General features: G+C 50.8%; 1 protein-coding gene across 1 annotated transcript; it reads right to left on the bottom strand.

Moving 5' to 3' along the window:
* Positions 1–73: 73 nt before the first annotated feature.
* Positions 74–25,108, bottom strand: SCAMP2 (secretory carrier membrane protein 2). Its single transcript, XM_069560193.1, has 9 exons — positions 22,968–25,108; positions 10,805–10,873; positions 10,286–10,384; positions 8,098–8,215; positions 7,458–7,586; positions 6,666–6,825; positions 5,415–5,516; positions 1,882–1,999; positions 74–1,625 (listed from the first exon to the last, which is right to left on the bottom strand). Exons 1-9 carry the CDS (start codon positions 23,238–23,240, stop codon positions 1,491–1,493), a joined length of 1,203 nt encoding a protein of 400 aa, XP_069416294.1. The 5' UTR covers positions 23,241–25,108; the 3' UTR covers positions 74–1,490.
* Between the last annotated feature and the right edge of the window lie 1,056 nt (positions 25,109–26,164).

Genomic DNA, 26,164 nt, shown 5'->3' with positions numbered 1-26,164 from the left:
GGCTGGCCTGCCTCAGCCCCTACCCTATGAGCCACTCCCAACTTTCCAAATACAGCAGACGTCAGGACCAGTATTGTCTGAAAATGTCTTTTGTTTTTATTTAAGGACAAAATTGAGACATAACATATACATTTGTACACGGAGAAAAAAAATACCAGAAAGGAGTTTACAAAACCTTGGTCACTGCCATCCTCATTCAGTGGCTCTGGGGCTGTGTCAGCTGGCAGCTTCAGGGCTGCCTCCGGGTAGGCCCCAGATGCCCTGGGTTGGACAGCTTTTTGAGAAGTCCCCTCAGTCTACCCACCCACTCCTACCATCTCTGGAGGACAGGATACAGGTTTTAACCTTGAACTCCTAAGCACCCATTAGAGTGACACAGATCCTGGGGAATCCTCAGGACTAGTGGAAGGTGATCTAGGCTCTACTTGGGAAGTATGGGAGAACCCTGGGGGATTAGTCTGGAACCCTCAAAAAGGTGACCTGAAGAATGAAGTTCTGAACTCATTCCCCTTGCCCTCCCTAAGAGTCATACAAGCTAGATACTGCTGATGGTGGGGGGCAGGGATGGGCAAGAGTATGAGGCCAAGCTAAAGGGCAGCTGTCCCTCAGAAAGAGAGGAAATCAAAACAAACAGGGCCAAACAAACCATACCAGGACAATCAGACCCACCCTAATACAAGACTGCCAAAAGCTGGGCAAGACAACTTCGGGTCAGTGTCCTCTATCCCTCTCCATCCCCAAATCCCAACCAACCCCATTGCACATTCAGTAAGTCTAAAGAGGGAAGGGCTTAAGAAGGGCCCCAGAGGGCACCACGTACTGCCCACATCGGGAGGATGCAGGGAGCCTAAAGGGCTAGGAAACTGTTCATTAGAAACATGAGGCAGGACAGAGGCTAGAAGCCCAGAGTTCACCCTAGAGTGATCTGAGGAAGAGCCCAGACTGCAGCTCATCTAAAGGGGAGCCCTTAGGAGGCTCTCAGAGTCTGAGCAGGAGGAAAGGGCAGGACTGTGGAAGTCACAGGCTGGGTCCATGAAGCCAGATTCCGGTCAGGCCTGCTGGGGAGGAGTGGAATCTCAGGACTCCAGCAGAAATAAAACCCCAGGTGGTTGGGCCCAGGACAGCCAGTGATCCCAAGTATGTACGTTTGTGTTTGTATGTGTGTGAGTACATGTGTGTATCTGTGTATGGGAAGAAGAGAACTTCAGTCCCACTGCTTTCAAAGAGACAAAAAAATCCTATCAAACCACCACCAGAGAAGAAAAGACAGCTTTGTTTTTTTTTCTCTTGTGTTAAAAAAAGTCCCTGTCCCTCCCTCCCCTCTCCTCAGGTGGAAGGGAGAGATGGTTGCTGAGGGAGGAAGAAGAGCCACGGGCAAGACCCTCCCCAGGTCTATGCTGGGCATACCCAATGCTTAAGGCACCCATGGAAAGTGCAGCTCAGAAGGCAGGTGAGAGAGAAGGCCAGGGCAGAGGGAGGACTCAGGAGGACTAATTCCCCTGGAACGCTCCTTGGGCAGCAGATGAGGCAGCACTGCGGAAGGTCCTGCTACTGAAGATGCCCTGGGAAAACTCCTCCTGGGCCTGCTGGAAGCTGGCCCCCGTCCTGCGGTACAGGGAGTGCACCTGCAGAAAGAGGCTGCGGTGAGAAAAGTCCACCCGCCTGGGAGCCACCAGCTCATGGGCCCAAGGCAGCCACCACGGACCCCAGCCTGTCTGACCTCCCACCCAGAGCCTTGGAGGAAGCTGCTGGAGCTCTGAGGACCCAGGAGACGCAACTGCTGTAGTGATGAACATCCCCCATGGAGAAAGCAGGAGAGGTGCCTACCCCAGGGGCTGGGGCTTCCTTGGGTTTGCAGTTGGCCCGGCACCCACCACTTACCCGCTTCAGGAGGAAGAGTGAGAGCACGGCACAGAGGGTGAAGAAGCCAGCCACCACCATCATGATGACCGACACAGCCAAGTTGTGCTTCATCGTAGACAGGGCTGCAATCCAACCACTGCAAAGAGGGAGGAGGCCGGGGAGAGCATAGTGGGATTGGGCCCCAGAGCTCCCTGTGAGGGGCTCCTCTCCAAGTGGCCACTGTGTGCTGAACACCACCTGGGCATCTCTGGGCAGCACAGAGCCCTGTGGGCCAAAACCTTGGCCTCTGAGGCCAGGCCTCTATAAAGGCCATCAGGCCCCATAATGCCCATAGGGAATCTATGGGCCATGTGAGGCCTGGAAGGGAGGATGTGGCTGCTGCTTTCACAGTTAGGAGTAACGGTGGGTAGAGCCCTTTAGGGGGACAGAGCCCTCCCTCTGGGAAGGAGGATCACTGGCCAACACACTTCATTCATCCTCTCACCTTAGCTCCCCACCCTGCAGCCCAGGGACAGCCCCACTGTCTCCAGCCAGTCACATCTCCTTCCTGAGCCCCAGTGTTCCCATCTACAAAGGGGACATCCTCACATTTCCTGATTTTAAAACTTAATACAAAGCTATAGCTATCAAAACAGTATGGTACTGGCATCAGGATAGACATATATTACAGATCAATGGAATAAAATTGAGAGTCCAGAAACAAATCTATAAATTTATCACCAACTGATTTTAGACAAGTGTGCCAAAACCACTGAATGTTGAAGAATGGCCTCTTCAACAAATGGTGCAGGACAGCTAGATATCCACATACAAAACAACGAAGGTGATCAACACAATATTGTAAAGCAAATATCCTCCAATTAAAAATACATTAAAAAATTAAAAGAAAAAAAAAAACAATGAAGGTGCACCCTACTTCCACCATATAGAAAAGCTAACTCAAACCTAACAATAAGAACTAAAACTATTTAGATCTCATTACAATTAAGAACCTTTGATCATCAAATGATATTATCAGGAGTGAAAAACAACATACAGAAAGGAGAAAATTTATAAATTATATACCTGACAAGCAGCTATGCAGTATCCTGAATATATGAAGAATTCAACAGACAATCCAAATACTAAATTAGAAAACAATTTGAATAGATATTTCTCCAAAGAAAATAAGCAAGCAAATAAATGATGGCCAATATCACAATTATTTAGGAAAGAGAAATCAAAGTCACGAGTTACCACACTTGTAGACCGGCTATGAAAAGAAAAAAGGAAAAAAAAAAGAAAGGAAAATAGTAAGTGTTAGGGAGGATGGACTGGAACCCTCATACACTGCTATTGAGAATGTAAAATAGTTTGGCCTGGACTTCCCTGGTGGTCCAATGGTTAAGAATCCACCTGCCAACCCAGAGGACACAGGCTCAATCCCTGGTCCAGGAAGATTTCACATGCTGTGGGGTAACAACGCCTATGTGCCACAACTCCTGAAGCCCGAGCATTCTAGAGCCCAGGCTCCACAACAAACAGCCACTGCAAAGAGAAGTCCACGCACCATAACTAGCGAGCAGCCCCAACTGGCCCAACTAGAGAATGCCCGCAGCAACAAAGACCTGGGCACACAGCCGAAAATACATACCTAAAAAGGTTCAGCCACTGTGGGACAGTGTGGCAGTTCCTTAATAAATTATACACAGAATTACCATAGGACCCAGCAATTCCACCCTAGGATACACACCCTAAAGAACTGAACGCAGGTACTCAAAAACCTATACACAAATGTTCACAGCAGCAAAAAGGTGGAAACCCAAATGTCTATCAGCTGATGAGTGGATAAACAACATGCAGTATATCTCCAAGAACTATGGAATATTTTTTGGTCATAAAATGTAATGAAGTACTAACATGAACCTTGAAAATATGATGCTATGTGAAAGAAGCCAGGCACCAAAAGTCAAATGTTAGGCTCAGTGGTAAAGAATCTGCCTGCCAACCCAGGGCACGCAGGTTCAATCCCTGGTCCAAGAAGATTCCACACGCTAAGGAGCAACTAAGCCCATGTGCGCCACGACTACCGAGCCTGTGTTCCAGAGTCCAGGCGCCACATCTGCTGAAGCCTGTGAGTCCCAGAGCCCATGCTCTACAACGAGAGAAGCCGCTGCAGCGAGAAGCCACACAGGCTGCAGCTAGAGAAAAGCCCGCGCAGCAGTGAAGACCCCGCACAGTCAGAAATAAACACATAAATACAGATATTTTAAAGCCGCATACGATTCATTAAAATGAAATGTCTAGAATAGGCAAATCCAGACAGGCAGAAACAGCTTAATGGTTGCTACAGGCTCAGTGAATGAGGGAATGAAGAGTGACTGCTTAATGGGCACGGAGTTTCCTTACAATGTGATACAAATGTCACAGTGTGATACAGAATTAGGCAGTGCTGATGTCTGCAGGACACTGTGAATGAACTAAATGCCACTGAATTATACAAAGTGGTTTAAGTGGTAAACAAAATGACAGATTTTATGTTATGCGTATTTTATAATCAGTAACAAAAAAAGGAGGCGGGAGGACATCCACCCAATCATGGGTGATCTGAGGTGAGATGAGAAAGACACCGGGAGGCTGGAGGCCTCGGAGCTCAACCAGGCAGACCCAGGCAGGGCAGTGAGGGGCGGAGCAGGACCAGAACTCAAGCCTTCTGGCTCCCAGTCCAGGGTGTGAACAGCAGTTGTTAATCAGTCTTTTACCAGGATCTCACTGAGGGTAATGAGTAATGAAACTGGGTCACCAGTCAAACAGAAAAGGGGCCAGGTTAGAAATAGCAAGGCAAGAAGGCAGAGGGGAGGAAGGCAGCATGCACTGGCTGCGAGTGTGAGGTGAGTCACCCCTCCCCGCCACTCTGGACTTGCCAGCTCCACTGGAGGGCGGGGACCAAAATAGTGCAGCCCTTCCAGGCTCAGGCTTTCAGCCAAGTGCCAGCCTGACCTTTCTGTAATGTTCCCTGTGCACTGGAGCAGAAAGGAAAACATCAGCCATCAGCTTTTCTCTTTGAGACTAATTCTGAGCTGAGAATTGCAGCAGCCGGGACTCTCAAGCCAGCTGGATGCTCAAGGAGAGCAGCCCGAAAGAGCCGATCCTCGAGGGGTGAGGGCTCCACCTCCTGAGGTTATAGGGCCTCCAGAAAAAGTCGCAGCTCACAGTTTGTAAAGGCCAGGACACCCATGGGCAGCCTCCCAAGCCTCGGGGCTTGTCTGGGGGTGGTGGGAGCAGCTGCAGGCTCTAGGAGGGCATGGCAGGAGAAAAGGACGAGGGGGACCTGCAGTGCAGGACACAGCCCTGAGAGCCTAAGGATTCAGGCCAACTACACCGACGACACTCCAGAAAGGGGTGAGCAAGGCGAAACAGTGAGTGGCTACCAGGGAAGAAGTGGAAGGAGGCAGACCCCCGCTGACCCATCACCCCCTCTCCCAGCCATGGTGGAAGATGGGTCATCAGTGGGGCCTTTCTGGGAGCAGGGGAACAGGGCCTAATCCCCTCTGTGCTGCTCCACGTCTCACCTGTCCCCAAGGCTAGGGATGCCGATCAACTGGATGATATAGATTCCTATTTGACAGAAAAATACAAAGAAGAACACGAAGAAGCTGAAAGAGTTGTCAGACCTGTGGAGAGAGGGGGAAATGAGAAGTCACACAAGGGCTTTGGGCTCAGTCCTCATCCTTTTCACTTGCCAGGACACCTTCCTCGCTAGGAGACAGGAGGGAGTGTGCCAGAGTAGACAGAGCTCCAGGGGTCAGCCACACTGTCCATGAGGATAGGGACACACAGACACCCTATAATCAAAAAGGACTTCCTTCCGCTGCCTTCCAATTTAAGGGGTCAATGCTTGACTGCTTAAAGAGCTCATAAATAAAGTTGCTCACCCCAAGGACAATGTAAAAAACCTAACAGTCCATTTCCTGAAGTTATCTCCATTTCATTACAGGTAAGAAAATCTAAGCCTGTTATAAAGATAATAAAACTTTAAGAATCAATCTGTAGGCCTGGGTGGAAGAAAAGACATCTAGGGAGTAGGGAACACCAGATAAAACTGGTGTTTTGAGAACTTCCATCTCGCCCTGGAGGACTAGAATACAGTGAGGGTGCAGGTTTTGCCTGCTGACTACATGGGAGGGTTTGGCCACTGCTCCGCCCCCTCTTTCCCAGGACCTGTTGGGCTCCCTGTCTCTCCTCCCTTCTCTTCACTCCCTACTGGGCTCAACTAGGAGCTGAGCATCAACTCCTAGCCTCAATTCCAAAAGTCCCTGTGGTCTGTCAGGTGGATTCATTCATGTCCACAGTACTGGCTCTAGGGCCACTGGTCAAATACTGGCACTCATCGAGGCTCAAGGGTTACTGGGGAGGTGGGGAGAGGGGCAGATATTAGCATGGAGGGATAAAGCTATTGAGAGCTTATCTGACTGTTATCAAACTCTGTCTGGCTATCACAGACACACAGCCTCTCCCCAGGGACTAAAATCCTACTGAACCAGACAGACTAGGAGCAGGGGGAAGGCAAGAAAGGCTCTTGATTTCCTCTCTGGGTCTCCTGAGCCTGGTCCAAGGACAGGGCCCAGAACAGACCTCTGGTACAACAGAGGAGAAAGCAGCTGCTGATCCCTGCCGGCTCTCGCTAAGGGTGGGGATGGGAAAGTGAATTTCCCCACCATTCCATTCTGCTTAAGACTGGGAGGGGGCCCCAGGGCTGATGGGTTTTGACCTGCTACCCGATGCCAGCCATATATTACTCACCCCTGCCCAGCCCCACTCACCTGAAAGCCTTATAGATGGGTCGATACCAACAAAGGAAGGCACAGGGGGTGAAGATCACAAACCACAGGATGGAGAGGCCGAAGTCTACTCCCCTGGAGGTGTCGACTAAGAACCAGGCCAGGCAGGCAAGTAGGTTCAGAAACAGTGTCACTGAATGCACTGCGGAAGGAGAGGGGGCCAGAGAGAGAGGTTTGTGCCAAGGTGACCGAAGGCTTCCCCTCTGAGGCAAACCATCCCCTGAAGAGGTCCATGCTGTGAGAGCAGCTGCAGAAATACTAGAGGACCTTAGTCTGTACACAGGCAGGGTGTTCTGAGACCTTAAAACCAGGGAATCTTCAAACTCAGGTATCTGAGGAATGGCAGTGGAGGGGCGGATACAGATACAAGGGCTGAGCTTTGGGGAATGAAGTCTTTCAGCAGGGTTTCCCCTGGTTGTGCACAGCCCCCAGTGGAGCTACAAGAAGTCCTCTCTCCTCGCTCCTCATTCCTAGAAGCCGAGGGGACCGTGGAGAGGATAGGCCTTCCCCTAAGGAGGGCTGTTCAGTGCAGGGAGCTCTGTAGGAACTCTGAAGCCTCCGGCTAGTACCACCCTACCTGATATGGGGTCTGGACTGGCCCTTGGGGATAGGTTCCCAGGATAGGGAGCAGACTGTGGAGGGCCAGTTATATGGGCAGAAGGCACCCCTCAGCCCAGCCCAGCCCAGCCCAGAAAGCGGCTGCAGCCTGCCAGGAGGAACAACCAGAGCACAGCCCACTTCACCTGAGCTAGAAGGGGCAAGAGCAAGACTCACGCATCCAGAGATAGTAGAGCATCTTGCATATCCGCTGGTAGTCGGCAGGGATCTCTGTGGAGAAGTCCTGATAGAAACAGGGCTTGACAGGGCACCACACAGGCAGGGGCGGCCAGTTGTTCTCTCTCACTGTGTAGGAAGAGGTGAGGAGGTGAGCCCGGCTTTAGCAGCAGCATGGCGGGATACACATGTGGGCCAAGTCCCTGGGCCAAAGCAGGGCTCCCAGAGGGCGCCAGCAGACGGGTCTCAGGGTGTATGGATACAGAGTGGGATGGGGAAAGGATGACGGGACACAGACACCCCTGAGCTCACTCCAATACAATGGACCCCAAATGCACTGGGAAACACAGAGTGTGATGGCCTAAGTGACTACTTTTATTAACAACCAGACCATAAGCACAAGGGGGCATCATCACGGGTAAGGAATCCTGGGACCAAGGCCCCCACTCTAAATTCCAGAGTGGGGAAGGAGTGCAGAAATAATCTACATCTATTAGGACCAAACGGCAAGTCTCCTGACCTTCACCTTACGTGGCGTTCCCCAGGACAATGCCATGACAGAGCTCAGCAAAGCTCTGAGGCTGCCCTGGAACAAGCAGGCTCAGGGAAGTCCTAAGCCAGGTAGCATGGCCTCCCTTACCATGTAAGTTGGCCACCGTGTTCTGAAGCTCCCGCTCCTTCCGCTCCAGCTCGGCCGCTTTCCTGTCCAGTTCTTCCTGCTGCCGGAGCAGGCTTGCCTGGGCTGCAGAGGCCACAGCCTGGAGGGTGCAGAGGAGGTGGAGGGCAGCCAGACACAAAAGACAGTGAGACAGTGTCAGTCTGAGCTGAAGTCGGAGAGGCCCTGCCCCACGCAGGGAGGGCCCAGAGGCAGTCCCAGGCCCAGTGTGTCATGGATACCCAAGACCACCATAGAGAGACCAAGGTGACCTGCCCCCCACCACCTCCATACCACCTCTGGCCCCTTAGCCATCACCAGGGCTCTCCTCTCCCTTGTATCCCTCAGCTTGAAAGAGATGGGAACTATCCCCACAGTGGAGTCATTAAAGTTCAAAGTGACTTTTGAGGTAATAGCAAAGGGAAAAAGACCTCAGAAGGGACCAACCTATAGCCAGAAAGCCAGAGACTCAAGCCTCATTTGAAGAGCACCGAGTGTGCATGAGTGTGTGTGTGTGTGTAGGGGAAACAGTGCAGACCCGCCAGCAGTGAGACAGGAAGGGAGATACTTGAGGGCAGCCTTGTGCGCCCAGAGCCTCGGGATCTATATTTAAGCACTCTCCTCCCACCCAGGAGCTGCCCAGAGGTACAAGTGAACTGTGACCCAGTACCACCCAGCAGCCCTTTAGGCTTGGCTGTGCTTGGCCTTGCTTTCATGACGTGCGGAGTCCAAGCTTACCCCTGTCCAGGCAGTGCGGGGAAGGCGCTAGGAGACTACACACGAGGCTGAACAGAGCTGGCCTTGGGCACGGTGTTCCAGCCTAGGGCCCTGCTCCCCTTGTTGGGACCTGGTTCCTCCTAAAGTCTACAGTCCTCCTTAGGGAACAGGTATCAAACCAGTCCTCTCATGGGGTGACAAGGCAGGCACACCTGAGCATGCGTGTGTGAGCACATGCACCACACACACAGCTTCTCCTTCTCCCTCTCTAAAAGGAGTTCTCCAAAGAGTTACGGCTGCCTTCAGGAGGTTTTTCTTTTTGGCGGCGGGGGCGGGGGCAGTGCAGGGGTAGTCTTGGCTCCCTGGCCAGGGACTGAACCCACGCCTCCTACAGTGGGAGTGTGGAGTCTCAACCACTGGGCCGCCAGGCAAGTCCCAGGAGGTCAATTTCAGGCAATGGGGGCAGAAGCAGGACCAGAAGTGGCCACACTAGACCACACTGGGGTCTCAGCCTCCTCTCCGCAAGTCTGCAACTTCAGCTGAGTAGGCCCAGGTCCCTACAGCCCACCACTCAGCTGGACAGAAGTCACTCCCGCCTCTAAGTCTCGCCTCACCTCCACAGGGCTCTAGGGCCAGGGGTGGGGCCCAGGGACCCGGGCAGGGGCCGCACATTCAGAGGAAGCCCAGCCAGACGACAGGAGCAGCCTGGGGCCCACTGGTGCCCACAGCCCAGCTTGGGTGGGCCCCGGGTGCCCTGCCCTCCCTCATGCTCATCTACTCTTCGCCTACCTTCGGCAGGTCTCGCAGGTAGCTGTCTCTGAGAATACTATCTCCTCCTAGCAGCATCTGCCTCTCTGAGAGCTCGCTCACTGCCAGGAATCTGGTAGGCAGGAACCTGCTGGCCTGTCTAAGCAGGAGCTGCAACACACAACTCCACTGTCGGCCACGCTCACCTGGGGGCCACGAGGAGCGTGGGGTGGGGCTGGGAGGCATGGAGGGGAGTGTCGGGCACAAAGCACGCAAGGCTCAGAGTACTGGTGGAGGGACAGAGGGAAGCAGGAAGGCGGGCAAGAATAAACGAGGTTTAAAAAAAAAGAAAGGGAGAGCGAGGGGAAGAGAGATTCTGGGCCCTGGGGAAGAGAGAACAAACCAAAGGCCCAAAGAGGATCTGGAAGGACTCAATAGGGGTAAATGCTCTTCCTGCCACCAAGGAGCCTGGCCTGGTGAGTAGAGCTTATTTCGGGTGGTGGTCACGGGGTTAGGGGAGAAGATACAGGTTGGTAGAGCAGACCCTCCACCTGCAAGTGACCAGCTCCCAGGAGATGACCCAGAGGGCCCTGGAAGGGGAGCCCGTGATGAAAGTCCTCTGCCCTCTCCTCAATCTCAGGGCTCAGCCACCAGTCTGGGTGTGTCCTTTTGTGGAAGGGAGAGGCCAAAGGGATCTTGTCAACAGTACCTGGGGGGTTGGCTGGGTGGGCTCCACTGAGGGTTGGAGAACTGCCGGCTGCGAGGGCCCGGGCATCTGTGAGACAGGAACCGTTGTCGCCGCATTTGTCTGCATGGGGCAGAGTGGAGGAGGGAGGTGAGTGGGCCTCCCCCGGTTGGCCACGTGGGGACAGACCCACAGCCGGGAGAGTGATGTGTCCTTGCCCGTTAAGGGCGCTCCCTCTGGGCCTGCCTCTGCAGCTTCGTGGCCAACAAGCCTCAGGTTCTGGGCAATGTGTGGCCTAACCTAGGACCCTGGATCCAGACCTTCCCAACACTGCCTGGCCCTCCTCTTCGGGGAGGAGCCCAGATCATGGATCCTGAGGGGAGAATGGATGGGTTCCTCTTCCATACCCCACCCCACTGAGTTCACATTAGGACTGTCCCTTTAAGGAACAGAACTTCTCTGTCTCTGCCAAGTCTCCTTACCCAGAGATGCCAGCACCACCCAGAGGACCCAGGGACTCAGAAAGAGGGCATGCCCACCAACCTCTGAGAAAGGGTTGAATTCAGCCAGGCCTCCTTGTGGGGCATTGGTCAGCTGGGTCACAGAGGGATCCTGAGAAAGTGAAAAAAGAGTCATCAGACACTGGGGAAAAAGGAGAGTCTTGGTGATGGGGAGGGAGACCACCGTCTCTAGGCCCCTCCCGGGGCTACCTGGCTGAAGTTAGCCTGTTGATGGCCCTTCCTAGAGTGCTGGAGAGCCTCTCCTGAAGGCTCCTGTGCCCAGCCCCTGCCACACCACAGCTGCAGTCATTTCTCCCATGCTGGAAAAGGAGGGCTTCAGCCCAGATGACTTGCCAGAAGAGACCCAGAGCAAGGTTTACATTCTGAGGCCCAGGAAAAGACACCACAGGTGTTCTCTTTGGAGCCCCTGAGAAATTCAAAATGTTTAGGGAATTCCCTGGTGGGCCAATGGCTGGGACTTGGCACTTTCATTCCTGGGGCTATGTTCAATCCCTGGTTGAGGAACTAAGATTCCCTAAGCCATGCAGCGTGGCCCTCCCCCCAAAAAAATAGAAAAGAGATTGAAGATGGTTTAGCCTGAAAACTAGTCCAAGCAGTATACACCTGAAGTAAAACAAAGTAAAAGGATGTGTTAGCAAGTGGGGAAGTCCACTAGGTTACAGGCTGCTTCTGAATGGACCTGACTGCTCTGTGGGACCCAAGTGAGCCAGCAGAGTCTTTTTTTCTTAAAACAACAACAACAACAACTGTACCACACGGCATGTGGAATCTTAGATCCTTGACCAAGGATTGAACTCTGGCCCTTGGCAGTGACAGCACTGAGTCCTAACCACTGAACCATCAGGGAATTCTGGAACCTGTAGGTTTGACTCCAGAGGGGGGTTGAATATAAATGTCCTCACCACTTTATGGCTGCTCTTTACTGGTACTGGCCACTTGCCAGATTCAGCTCCCTCAGAAAAAGGGGAGTCATCTGGGACCCACCACCCTGCACTGAATGGATCTGGTGTGCCTTGGACACACACACACACACACACGGACACACACGCACGCGTGCGTGCACACACACACACACATATTGACTACTTAGAATGAGTTCTTCTAGGATTGCCTTGATTGCCTTTTTTCCTCTAAATTACTTCTTCCTTTAAATTTAACTTTCAGTTTTGAGTCATTTGGTTGACTGTTGAATCAAATGATTCTATGGTTTTACAGGTGGTCTCCTGGAGATGCCAGATGGGATCAGCACAGCCCAAGTACCAATTGCTAACACCTATAAAATAACCCCCACCTCCTAGAGGAGACTCACTTAAGAGTTCTTTGGACTTCACCCTCAAAAGTAGCTAAAGAATTCAAATGACAGGTTATCCCAGAAAATTTTATGCAGTTAGTGAAATTTAGGGTGTAACTAAGAACATTCAGAACACACAGTTTACGTGGGGTGGGCCAGCATGATTATAAAATGACAGTAATTAACGTGTACATGCTCTGTTAGGGAAGACTAAGGGGAAATAGGTATTCAGCCTAGAAAAACATTTCTCAGTGGATTTCCTATGAAGTCAATGTGTCTTAAGCTTAACTTTGAAACAAAGTTAAAAATGTTTTTTAAAAATAAAGTAAAATAAACTGGTTTAAAGTATTTACCTTCAGGGAGGGTTTGTTTTTTTGGTGGGGGAAGCAGGTGGGGGAGGGTGGGTAAATAAGATGGTATGAGTGGATACTTTTCACTTTATAACCTTTCTATACTGTTTTGTTATTTTTATTATTTTACAGAAAGCATTTATTCCTCTCATTTTCTAAAGGACAATTTAAGGTTCTGGAACAAAAACGTGCTGCTGGCTGCCAGTGCTGATTTTATTAAACCATGCACACTTGCGAGGAATACAGATTTGAAGGACTCAGCTGAAATGCCAAGAAAATGATGTTTTTGGATTTTTTTCTCCCCAGATTCTTTTCAAAAAATGCAAAAATGTCCTCAGAACACAGCCTTTCCCCAAGTTTTCATCCTTCCCTTTTCGAGGCCAACCCCTCAGGCTGAGGGCCTCACACAGGGCTCCCTGCCATCCTCTCTAAGGGTGTTGGCCTGGGGCCGGGCTGGGCATCTAACGCAGCTCCTGCACACTCGCACTCCCTTCCCTTCCCCACACAGAACAGGTACGGGGCTCAGGTCCAGCCCAACAGCGACGCCTTTGGGAGAAACAGCTGCCCCCAGACTCTGCCAAGGCCCCGTTACAAGGCCTCAGCGAGGCTCCCCTGTCAGCACAGCTCATCCAGATGCTCCTGGCCTTCTTGCCAGCTTCCCCTCCAGCAGCAAGCCTTCACAGATTGGATTCTTAGACACAGTATTCAAAGTAGACAGACTCTCAGAGACCCAGGCCTCAATTTTCAGACGTAGAAATGGATATTCGCCACCCTGCAGGACTGGCTCCCTTATCTGAACATTTATTTACACAGCCAAGGGTCAGCGCTAAACATGCCTCTCTCTCTTTTTAATATTTGTTTATTTATTTGGCTGTGCCAGATCTCAGTTGTGGCACACAGGATCTTTGGTGCAGCATGTGGGATCTAGTTCCCTGACCAGGGATCGAATCCAGGCTCTCTGCACTGGGAGTTCAGTCTCAGCCACTGGACCACCAGGGAAGTCCCTGAACGTGCCTCTTTCACACATTCTGCCATCTTCGCACCGAGGCCATCAGCCCCTAGAGGGCAAGCCTGTGTCTGCAGGGCCCCAGGGCCTGGCCCAGAGCTGGACACACAGCCTCAACCCACTTCCTGTCTCCCCCGCACCCCACCCAGTCTCCTCTGCAAAGAGGCAATGTGGCCGTGTCCTTTCTGCTGGACACCATCCTTGCCAGGTGGCTCCTGCAATTTGGACAAAGTGACAAGGTGAGGCTCGAGAAGCCAGTTGGAGGAACTGGCCTTGAGGTTTTTTGTTGGCTGAACGACTAGCAGATTTCTCCCAGAATTACTGGGCTGGCTTCCTGCAAGAAAGATCTAGGGCTCAGTATCTGTTCCCCTTTCAGACTCCACAGACATCAAGTCACAGCCCAGTAAGTGAGCTGCAGTCACTGAAATCAGATCCACCGTCCAAGGGACAGGTTACTCGAGTCGGTCACTACAGGACAAGGGCAGAGGGGCAGCCGTGGTAGCAGTGTCAGGAGCCAGCATACCTGCTTGGCTGAGCTGTACACCTTAAACAGGCAGCCTCCACACCTGTGAAGGGGTGTCATTTTCTTACCAAGGTTAGCCAGAAGAGGATTCTGGCGGGTGGGGGAACTGATCACCCTGTCCAAACTGACCCCTCTTCTTTTCTCAACAATCTTAAGGACTTGGCCCTGGGCCCCTAATCAGGCTCACCACAAACAAATCCTGTCTCCTCTAGCAGGCTGTAAACCGCAGCCAGGTGCCTCTGTATCTAGTTCATACTTCTGGCTCCTAGTGCTTGGTGGAGGGCCTGATGCAAGCAGAAGCTCGGGTAATGTCTGGAATAAGGACTGCAGGCTGACGGCCCTTCTCTGCTTTCTCTACGAGGTACTGCCCAAGTGCCAAGGCACAGAGAAGGGGAGGGCCGCCTGCATCAGAGCAGCAGCCCCAGGGGCTAGAAGGAGTCTGCTTGGGGAAAGGAGCCTGGGACACTCTGGGAGACACGGGTGCTTTCCATCTGAAGAGGACCTAGGCACTTTCTGACAGATGTGTGTGGTTTCAAGAGAAGCTGAGGCCCAGTGAGAGAGCAAGGGAGAAGGGACAGACACGGGAGCTGACATGCAGAGTGTCCACCATGCGCAGGCTCGTCACACAGTGATGCTGCTGCTGGTCATCCCAGAACTGGCCACTGTGCCACACCACCAGAAAAGAAGGCTCTCCCAGCCTTTCTCAGCCTGGGTCCTTAAGAGAGTCAAGCCCCACTGCCCCAAGCCATCCACTGTCTGCAACAACCTGCCTTCTTTCCTGTGTATTAGAACAGTCCTGGTGATGTTCCATCCTCGGGAAAATGGAGAAAACAGTAGTTCCAGTCAGCTTCTGTGTTTTGTGGCTCAGCTGAGGAGCCCTGGCTGAGAAAACCTACAACCCACCTCCTCATTCAACCTTACAACCACACTGTGAAGGAGGAGTATGAGGATGAAGAAAGGCCCAGCTCAGAGAGAGGAAGACCTCAGGGACTGTAGTGGTTGAGCCCAATTTTGAATCCAAGTCTGTCTTTCTCCAAAAACACAAGTGGTAAACCCACATGGGGCAGTCTCCCCAAAGCCTGGCTCAGGAACTGACCAACAGAAGGTGCTCAGTCAATATGGGGTTGAAGGGTCAGACAGGACGACTGGGGCCGCTCGGCTATTTGTTCCTGAACTTCAGAGCAGTCCTTCTGGGAGAACACCCTTGGAAGGACACTGGCAGAGAATCTTGTGAGTCAGGACCACACTGACTGGCCTGAATGAGGACCCTCAGCTTTCCCTTCGAGTCACAAATAAGCCAACGGCAGCAATCTTCCTTCCCACTCACCAAGCATCAGCCAGCTCGTAAGTGGGTCAAGCATTTAACAGCATGGTGACAGCTAAGTCTCACCTACCAAGAAGTAAGCTGACACCCCCTCAGTGCCCAAAGGACTCAACCGGCTCACGCCCGTGACTGAATTCCTAACAAGGAAAATGCGCCTGGTCGCAGTTCCTTTCATGCAGTGAGCAGCCACACATAGGGTGAGGGATACACTGAGAGGAACAGGGTGCAGCTCCCTTCAGGAGACCATAGTCTGGGAGCTGAGACAAGTGCACACAGCACGAGCGGCCGTGGGAGGGGAGAGGAGGCCGGGCGGGCTCAGAGGAAGGCGAGCACAGGCCCAGTCGGGTAAGCTCGGGCCAAACACCTCCGGGGCAGACTGCACTTGGTGGAGCTGGGCTGTGAGGACTGAGAAAACGAGGCGGTACAGCTGGGCTGGAGTTCTGCTGCCGGGGGTGGGGGTGGGGCGGGGGGAGGGCCTTGAAAAACATGCTTGTTTCCACTGGTTCGGCAACCCCTTTCCACCCATCTCCCAGGTCTCGGCTGTGCTCGAGTTTATAGCGACTTTTCCTTGCTTTCCCACCCTCCACTCCACCCAGGCTCCCAATGTGAGGTTTATTTCAGGCTTCAAATAAACACGTTAAATAAATACCTCATAGACTAAAAAACAAAACCAAAACTTGGCCACTCCCTCTGCGAGGCAAAGAGTCACCACTACTTTGGATCATCTGTGAAGTCCTGTTTGCTTTAGTGACAAGGCTGTGTGTCACAGCACAAGAAGGAGCGGTCATCCCCAGGCTGGCTGGCTGGGTCCCAGGCGAACGAGGCGCCACGGTTAACCTTGGTTTCTCTGAGCTACGGCCCGAGAAGCCATCCAAAGGAAACATGACAAAAACATGTGAAAATCTGTATCTGCAAAAGTATTCACTGCACTGGTATTTACAACAGGGGAGAAAAAAGCAGGGAACAACTTAAGTACCCAGCGACAGTGAGCTCCAGTACGTTTTGGTGCACATCCCCTCAGTGGCCTAAACAGTCACTAAAAATCACCATTATGAACACAGGGCAGCATTACAGAAACAGCTTGGTTATACGAGTATCAAATGACGATTCCATCAGAAGTACTCACAACAGAAAACACATCAAAACAACAATGGCTGCAACACACTAGGAGAAACAGGGATGGTTTTCCAAATTTTCTATAATGTGATTATGTTATGTTTATGTTAAATACATACACACTTCTTTTTTAACAAGAGAGCCTGAGAACCGATCAAATGAGCAAGGTGCACCTTGGGGCCTCCCTCCCTGCCACAGCAGCAATGTACAGACGCTCCCAGAAAAGGGTCCAAGTCCCTGGCCTGGCATTGAGGCGCTCCATGACCTGGCAGCAGCTTTCCTCCAGGTGCAGCCTGTTCCCCATCAAATGGAGGCCCCTGCCCTCTCCTTCCACGGCGGTCTGTCTACTCCCTACACAAACCATTCCACACCAGCGCACGGTGAGGGTACCAAGAAAAGGCCTTGGTTCCTGCCCTCAAGACGCAAATAGCACAGAGAACACAACAGAAGCCAGGGCAAGAAATGACAGCATGTGACCAGTGCTGAATAACGGCACAGGCAAAGGGCTCGCAGAAGAGGGAGTGAAGAGGTTGTCTGGAGACTCGGGGAAGGCTTCTCTGAGGTGGCATCTGAGCTGGATCTCAAGAGAGGAAAGAAATTAAGCAAGCACTCAAGAGGGAGAGGAGAAAAGCATTTGCAAAGACATGGGATCTTTAAAAAGACCTTGCATACGTTCAGTGAGGAGGATCAGGAGACTACAGAGCAAAGTGTATATACAGAGAGAGGAGCACCAGGGACCCAACCTGAAGATGGCTGGGCCGGACTGCAGGCTGTGGCAATGGGGGCAACAAGAGATTGTGCAAAGCCTGTGCGTTCAGTCATATCCAACTCTTTGTGACCCCATGGACTGTAGCCCACCAGGCTTCTCTGTCCCTGTGGGTTGCTATTTCCTTCTCTGGGGGATCTACCCGACCCTGGGATTGAACCTGTATCTCTTGCGCTTCCTAAACTGACAGGTGGATTTTTACCACCATGTCACCTGGGAAGCCCTCAGAGGTCGTGAGCAGTGATCATCTCTGCCAGCAGCGAGGAGAGCGCAGTGCTCAGGGAAGGAGGATGGCAGGAAGACTGCCGGGGACACAGAGTCCACATGGGTGACAGTGAGGCCTGAGCTAAGGGATGACACAGGGGATGGAGAAGAGCGAACGGGCTCCGGAGGCCTTCCTCAGGTAGCCGCTACAGGCTTGACCACTCCACAGGGTGGTCAGGGTATAGAGTTACTGCAGGACAGGGACACAGGGGAGGGGAAGGGGAGGGAAGGGGTGGAGTAACCGAGGCTGCCAGCTCGGGGGACCTGCAAACTGTGCCACCACTGAGCACGACAGGCGGTCATGGGAGAAGAGAAAAGGATTTTCAGGGGCGGGTGTGTGGGGGCAGGGAGAGGATCTGGGAAGGTATTGATTTGCATCAGAGAGATTGAGAAAATGCATCTGGGTGGAATGGGCGGAAATGTCCAGGTAAGAGCTGGAAATACTGGTTTGGAGCTGGAGAAGGTGAGGGCTAGAGCTCTAGATCTCAGACCACTGGAATGTGGATGCTACTCTGAAGCCATGAAAGCGGGAGGACTTACTCAGAGAGGTACACACTGAGAACAAAGTCAAGGATAGAACTCTAGGACACCCCCAAATGCAGGAGACAAGAAGAGAAAACAGGCAGAAGGAGGTGGGAGTTATCAGTATAAAGAGGCCAAGGACAGAGAGAACTTCCAGGAGACTGGTCAGACAAGCTGGTGCACCACAAGCAGCAGACCCATCATGGGCCCACAGATCCCAGAGAGTCCACAAGAGTGAGGTGGCGCTGGGGGCGTGGAGATGAGAGTGTGCGGAAGTGACTTAAGTTGGTGCTCCTTCACCAGGAGTACCTTCTCGTGCCATAGGCTTTCTGCTCCCAGGACCTCCTACCACAGGACTCTGCCCCGTTCTCCCTCAGATCCCTCACAGGCCCTTTTGGCAAGTTCTGACTGCCCTTATCACATCAGGACATGCTGTCAGGATAAGCGAGCATTTCTTAGCTCTCCTGTCAAATTAGAAGCTCTAGCGGGCCATGTGCCCACTTATCCTGGTCTCCTGCACAGGCCTCAGAGCAGCAGGGGCTCAGTGATGTGCATGAGTGTGTCAGCATCTCATAGGAGCACTGCTGGACGGATCACATCTTGCGAATTTATGTGCACGGCACTCTTCTCTGGACCAGCAGCAAATACCCCTTGTTTGTCCTGGTTAAATATTACCATTTCTCTGAACCCAGGATTGTCCTACTCCAAGCGGCTCCAAAGAAAACTTAATAGACATGTAAGGTCAAAGTTCAGCTGTATCACTGGCCAAGGGCTTTCTAACACCCAGACTACCTCCAGATGCAACTATTAAGGCAAAAATACCTTCCCACCCCAACCTGGGCAGCTGCCTGGAGTCAGTTAAACTGTATGAACCTTGCCATTTTCAAGTTTCTTGAGACAATGCTCCTGTTCCCTGGAGCAAGTTCTACCAGGTCCAATGCGGGGTTCTGAGAATTCCCAAAGCTACAGTCAAACTGAAGTCCACCCTCTCAGGGAAGTGACACAGCCCTCAGTGTCTCTGCAGGGAACTTCATGTGACTGTTCACGCCCAAATCACGTTTCTGCCACCACTTTCTCTTCCCACAGGAGAGAAATGTCTTAAATCCTTGGGAAGCAGCCATACCACCAAGATTATCTTTTAACTGCAAGGAGACAAGGTGTGAAAGTGATATGGTGTGATTTGGCAACTCATGAACGCTGGAAGGTTTTCTCTGTTTGGAACCACTAGCTAGTCCGCTCCCAGACTGCCTGGGGTAGCCTAACAGAAACAGTAAGCAGCAAAGCAGCCCAGGCATTTGCTGGGTCCGCTGTTTTCCAGTGGACTGCTCAAAGAGAAAATGGGGAGGACCACGCCCATCTGGAGCCCTCAGCCTCTTCATCACCCGGCATCACACTTTGAGAAACTTTTGGGAACAGACATGCTGGAATCAGTAGAAAGCAGAATACCCAGATGGTACACAGCAGATGCACCATAATGCACAGAGGGATTAGGGAGTGCCAGGGGAGGTTGGGAAACCAGCCACTCTCGGCTTGCACTTTCCTGCTTCCTCCTAGGAGTTTGGTAAAAAACCTCTGCTGCACTCTTGTGACAACTTTCCACTTACAGTCTGACTCTGCAGGAAGTTTTCAAATAATCCCACTATAACCATACACAGGGAGGAGGTCATAAAAGCCCACAGCCACAGTTCAAGCATAAGGAAGTCAATCTAAAAGCACACCAGGAGCTTCAGGGGATATTGCAAGAGTTAGAAGAAGGATTCCACAGTTGCCAAACTCTGAGAAAGGCTGGATCAAAGTTGGGCAAATATCTTTACTGCAGGATTTCTCAGAGCCTTTAACAAATGAACAAGCCTGGTCAACCTTCAGGAAAATGATTCCTGACTTTATTTGACCACAGAACCCTGAGCACCTTTCAGGACTGGCATTACTCAGAAAACATGCTATATTAAAATATCATCTAGCGCAATACAGGGGATTTCCTGGTGGCTCAGTGGGGAAGAGCCCATCTGCCTGTGCAGAGGACAAGGATTCAATCTCTGGATCTAGAAGACACCACATGCCATGAGGCAACCAGGCCCACGTGTCGAGCAACTATTGAGTCTGCGCTCTAGAATCCATGCTCCTCAACAAGAGAAGCCACCACAATGAAAAGCCCAAGCACCGCCACAAAGAGTAGCCAACGCACAGCAATAAAGATCCAGAGCAACCAAAAACAAATAAATCTTAAAAAAAAAAAAGGCACAATACAATCCATATTATTCCAGCCCCACACACTGAAAAACAACAAAAAAGCTCACTTAATTTGTTACTTTCACCCTTACTAGTACTCTCATTTTAAAAATGGTAACAGTGGTGATGATGTTACATTCTTTCCTTAGCTGGCCTAACTAACTGCCAGGGCAGTTTAAAATCTTTAGAACAGCACTAACCAGAGAAGACGGCCCAGATCTGAGTCCCTTCCTGCTTCAATTAGCTAGTGACTCTGGCATGTCCCATCCTCACTGCATTCTTGGTTTCTCATGTCTAAACTGAAAGGGTTAGAAGAGATTTCTGAGGATGTTCCCAGCTCTAAAAATCCACCATGGAACTCCGAACACTAAGCATATTTTCGTAAACCACCATGGAGAGAAGGGGAAAAAAAAAAGACTCCTGAAGGCCGGTTACGTGTGACAGTTTCTGGGTCTATAGCCTCTCCACCTTCTCTCTTCTGAGCTCTGTGCCAACACCCTAAGTAAATGAAGCTGGGCTCACACCCAGCCCCCCAAGGGCTGTGCCTTCCCAGTGTCCCAGCCCTGGAAGTCAGAGAAGCGGAAACCACTATCACAAGGAGAGGGAGGGCAGCTCTCCAGGAAAAGAAGTTTGGGGGCCTCACACCCAAAGCTCCTTCTCCCTCCACAGCTGTGTGCCAAGAGGAAAAACCCAGCGCAGAGTCAGGAGGAGCAGAATCGCAGCCAACTGGCTCTCGCCTTCCCCCACAGGCTTCCCCACCAGATGTTACTCTTTACAGGACCACAACTGCTTCCTGTCCTGCCATATCCTGGGGCTGCCTGATGGACAGACTATCTTGCTTCAGTGCAGAAGTTACTTCTACCACAGTTTGCACAATCATTTCTGGGGTTGGAGATGTGGTTTAAGACTTTCAAGCTGCTATTAATACAGGGCAAAATTTAGGCCAATTATCTGGCCCACTGCTAGCCCTGAAGACAAGCTCTCTGCATCTCTGGATATCTGACTGCCCCTTTCAGATAGCAGTAGACATTTGATTTCTGATTCTGACAGTACAAAAAAAGAAAGAAAAAGGCACATCATTACACAGCACACATACCAAAAGGCTACTGAAAGTGAAGTCGCTCAGTCATGTCCTTGACTCTTTGCAACCCCAAGGACTGTAGCCTACCAGGCTTCTCCGTCCATGGGATTTTCCAGGCAAGAATACTGGAGTGGGTTACCATTCCCTTCTCCAGGAGATCTTCCCAACCCAGGGACTGAACCCGAGTCTCCCACATTGTAGGCAGACGCTTTACCGTCTGAGCCACCCGAACTCCAGTATCATGCGGCAGTTTTATAACTAAAGCAAAACAGTTATCTGAAGACAATGGCACAGGAAAAAAAAATGCAAATGTCCTTTCTTTACTCAAATAGAGATTACTGCATTACATAAAAGATAAGGTCCTCCAAACAGTTCTGTCAAGAAGCATGAAGTTACTAGAGGAATGTTAGGAATTCCCTGATGTTACCAAGCTATCAAAATTTGCCTCAAGGGCTCCCACTGGCTAAGTCACCTTAAAACCAAGAAAGAGATGTAAAATATTCACTCTCTGACATTCATTCTAGTCTCTTTTGTGTTTATTCTGACCCTTGAAAGAAAAGATTCAAGGTGGAAAAGCTCATGCTGTGTCTTGCAGGAAGGACCCCCTCCAAGGACTTCCCCTACACCTGCAGGAAACTTTAAAGTTGCCAATGACCAAAATAATGAACAAGCAGGAAGATTTCACATGCCTGGTGACATCCTGACAAAGCAGAAAGCTCGAGGCTCATAAATCGCTAGTCAGCACAAGCAAGCTTCCCTAGAACTGGTTTTGAGCATACACAAAACAAGAGGTACCGGAGCTTTGGAGTTAAAGGAGTCCCAACCCCCCACCATGGAAAAGAATACCCCTATGCTCTCAGCTCAAAGGTGGGAAGGTTTTGGCTTTTACTTTTTTTTTAAGGTTTTGGCTTTTAAAAGGAAGTCTCTTCTTCCTTGGGCAATTGTTAAAAAGTCAGGCCAGCTCAAAGATCAGTGCATCTCATCTACCCTGCCACCACACACAGGTCCATCAGACCAACATTCCTTGCACTTCAAGTCCCTCAGAGGCTCCTCACTTCTCCTCCCCCTCTACTCTGGGCTCTCTCATCTAGCCAGAGCCCAGTCCAAACTAGATCCATGGCCAACGTGTGTAATTGTCATCAAGGCCATATTTCAACTTGGGTTACCAGCCTTCCCTTTCTGACAAATCTCAGGGGCTCTCCTATATCTTATAGACTAGTTGGCTGTGTGTGTGTTGCGGGGGATGGTCTTGGGATTTTCTCACATTTCTCCATCCCTCTACAGGCTTCCACCTCCTCATTATGTTGCTGTCACCCTCTCTCCTAAAGTGATTCAAGGCTAGCGTCTCCCCAAGACTGCGGGATGTGGCAGTCACACTTTCCCCTCAGGTGAAGTCGCTTCTCTCCCTGAAGCTGGGGGCTTCCCTGATCCTGTGCGCCAGTCCCCTTCCCCAGCGGTATCCAGTTAGAAGGGCTACGTTCCTGGGAGCTAGACAGTCCCACCCTTTTCCCAGAGTACAGCGCCCCGCCCCCTCCGCTGTTCCACCTGCTGCTAGTCCCGCCCCCCAGGCGCTACGATAGGACATCCCTCGAAGCCCGCTCTCCCATTGGGCAGACAGCCCGTCCCTCCTACGCCACGTCTCCCGGCTCTGGCGAAAGAGGCCCGGGCGGCGGCCTTCGGGCACTGGACAGAGCTGTAAGATGAGGGCTCTACCTGGAAGGGGTTTACGTCCACTGGGTCCGCGAAGGGGTTGGTATCGAAGGACGACATGGCGGTCGGGGGCCGACGAGCGAGCTCCGAGAGCGCTTCTGCCTCCGGGCACCCAGACCCAGACGGCGCTCTCCGTGCAGACCCTCCACTTCCGGGAGCGAGGCGGCCGTTCTGGCGCAGGCGCAACGCCCTCCCAGAGGGGCGTGGTCGTGTGACATCACAGAAGTCCGCTCCGCCCTCCTGCCCAACCCACTGTGGAGCCTGGTGGTCGGTCATTCACTTCCCTCTGCTTGCTTATTCCTTGTGTCTGTGCTCCAGTGGTCGGCGAGGCACCGAGGAACTTGGAAGACGGAGGAGGGGCTGGAGCCGTTCCCAGCTGCCTCTCCGTCAGATAGGTTACAACACTGTGTTAGAAACTCCTCAAAGTAAACTCCCAAAAGTGGGGCTGGAAACTTAACCCCTTCAGCTTTCTTGGAGGGCAAGTTTGGGAAATACGCCCTGGTTCGGGCAGGGGACAGGAGTTCCAGCCAACGCGGGGAGTGGGGAGTGGAATTCCGACTCAGGGGACTTCGCCAAGCTAGGAAAGGGTTCTGTTGTTAGGGGCCGAGCAGAGAGGATCTTTTCGAAAGAATGGACTGTGCAGCTGTCCCCCATACTAGCTGAGCCCTGCCTCTCTTAGGCCTTGACCCCCGATGTCAAGTTTTATCGTCTTAGGCGTGAGGATCCCTGAGCTCAGACAGGTTTAGGGCCTGAGCTGGGATTAACCTGGGCATCCAGCATTTATTAAATGAATGAGGGAGTTCAGCAATAGAGCCATCAGTATATGGGAGATGGCTGACTCATTCCCCACAAACTCAGGTTATTTATTCATGTCTTTGTGCATTTCTGCTGTAACTGAGTCCAGCCACTCCATACCTTACGCTGGATGAGTACAGGGCTGCTAATTGGTCTTTTGCTGTTCATGTTGTAACCAGAGATTCATTCAAATGGGGCAAAATCACTACGGAACTTTGTTTGAAATCTTTCAGTTACTTTCCATAAAGGTCCATATTCTTAGTTTGACCTCTAAGACTTGTAATATCTACCCTTCACCTATCAATCCTTCCCATTCCTTCTTGCGCCTTCCCCTCCACTACACCCCACGCCTGAGCATCCCAGCCCTCCTAGTGGCTTTACAGGTCCTCAAACTCATTTGTTCCTTTGCCTGCCTCAGGACCTTTGCACTGGACTCTCCCTCTTCTTGGTATGCTCATAGCACGTGCCCTCGTCATCCCCTAGTTAACTCCTACTTATTCTTCAAATCCAGGCTTATGGATCTCTTCCTCAGGAGTAGCCACTCTTATAGATTATATCAGCCCCTCCCCCACAACATAAACCCTGTGCCTTTCCTTCATAATACCTATTGCAGATTGTAATTACATATGTGTAAAGATGGTTATTTATGTCTGTTTCTCCCACTAGACTGTAATCTCCACAAGGGCAGGAATAGCATCTGTTTTGCTCACTGTTGTATTTCTGGCACTAACATAATACCAAGCAGATATTTCATAATTATGAAATATTTACTATTTACCTCATCCACTTTTCTGAGGGTCCAGCTCAACTTTTTTTTTTTTCAGGAAACATCCTCAAGTGGAAGAACAGGAGGGATTTATGTTTGTGTGCCCTTAGAAACTTCTTACCCCTAACCCCCCATGGCTACCTCTCCGATCACAGTGTAAGCACACTTGTGTTTCATCTTTACTAGTGACACAAAACATTTCTGTGATCAGACATATAGGGTTTTTTTTTTTTCCCCCACACTAATCAATTTTCTGACATGAGTTGGATGTCATTCAATTCTGTTCTGACACTATCTACCTGGATTTAGCATCAGATCCCACAACTTAAGTAAGTACTCAGTCCCACAAGACTGCCCCCACTTCAGAGACCAATTCAAATCCCAGGGTGTCATCACTTGTACTTCTGTAAATCAAGGTCCCCATCACCCCCCTCCTTAGTTTTAATAATTTGCTAGAATGGCTTCTATAACTCAGAGAAACACATTTACTTATCATTAGGTTGATGCAAAAGTAATTGCCATTTTGCATTGTTGAACTTTGCCGTTTGATATTGGAATACATTCTTAAATAAATGTGCTTATGTGACATCATTTTAATGTGCTTTTCTCGCTTAATGTTTGTGTGTGTGTGTGTGTGTGTGTGTGTGTTGGTTTTTGAGGGTTTTTTTGCTAATTACATTACATTTGCTAATTACATTACTTGCTGCTGCTGCTGGTAAGTCGCTTCAGTTGTGTCTGACTCTATCCGACCCCATAGACAGCAGCCCACCAGGCTCCCTCATCCCTGGGATTCTCCAGGCAAGAACACTGGAGTGGGTTGCCATTTCCTTCTCCAATGCCTGAAAGTGAAAAGTGAAAGTGAAGTCGCTCAGTCATGTCTGACTCTTAGTGACCCCAGGGACTGCAGCCTACCAGGCTCCTCTGTCCATGGAAGTCTCCAGGCAAGAGTACTGGAGTGGGGTGCCATTGGCTTCTCCTTATTACTTGCTATGTATTATTACTTTAAACTAGGGAAATGATGCTAGACAGAAAGCAAATTCAAGTGATTTTCTGATTTGAGTTCAAAATGGGTTGTAAAGTAGCAGTTAAAACTCGCAACATCAACAATGCATCTGGCCCAGAAACTGCTAATGACTGTTCAGTGCAGTGGTGGTTCAAGAAGTTTTGCATAGGAGACAAGAGCCTTGAAGATGAGGAAAATAGTGGGAAGCCATTGGAAGTTGACAAAAACCAATTGAAAGCAATTATCAAAGCTCATCCAACTACATGAGAAGTTGCTGAAGAACTCAGTGTTGACCATTCTCCAGTCATTTGGCATTTGAAGCAAATTGGAATGGTGAAAAAGCTCAATAACTGGGTGCCTCATGAGCTGACCACAAATCAAAAAAATCATCATTTTGAAGTGTTGTCTTCTCTTATTCGATGCAACAACAGCAAACCATTTCTCAACTGTATTCTGACATGACGAAAAGTGGATTTTATAGGACAATTGGCAATGCCAACTCAGTGGTTGGGCCGAGAAGAAGCTCCAAAGTATTTCCCAAAGCCAACTTTGCACCAAAAACAGGTTATGGTCACTGATTAGTGGTCTGGTGCCAATCTGATCCACTACAACTTTCTGAATCCTGGTAAAAACATT

Source organism: Ovis canadensis, chromosome 18, assembly GCF_042477335.2.
Source record: "Ovis canadensis isolate MfBH-ARS-UI-01 breed Bighorn chromosome 18, ARS-UI_OviCan_v2, whole genome shotgun sequence".
Taxonomy (NCBI): domain Eukaryota; kingdom Metazoa; phylum Chordata; class Mammalia; order Artiodactyla; family Bovidae; genus Ovis; species Ovis canadensis.
This window is presented reverse-complemented; position numbering and strand designations above follow the sequence as displayed.

What these genes read in the sequence shown, in the direction of transcription:
- SCAMP2 (XM_069560193.1), bottom strand. Translation starts at nt 23,240, where the DNA reads ATGACCGACCACCAGGCTCCACAGTGGGTTGGGCAGGAGGGCGGAGCG. An exon ending in ATCCCTAGCCTTGGGGACAG is followed by an intron (nt 2,000 to 5,414) that starts GTGAGACGTGGA and finishes CCCTCTTTGCAG; the next exon opens with TGGTTGGATTGCAGCCCTGT. An exon ending in CACTCTTCCTCCTGAAGCGG is followed by an intron (nt 1,626 to 1,881) that starts GTAAGTGGTGGG and finishes CTCTTTCTGCAG; the next exon opens with GTGCACTCCCTGTACCGCAG.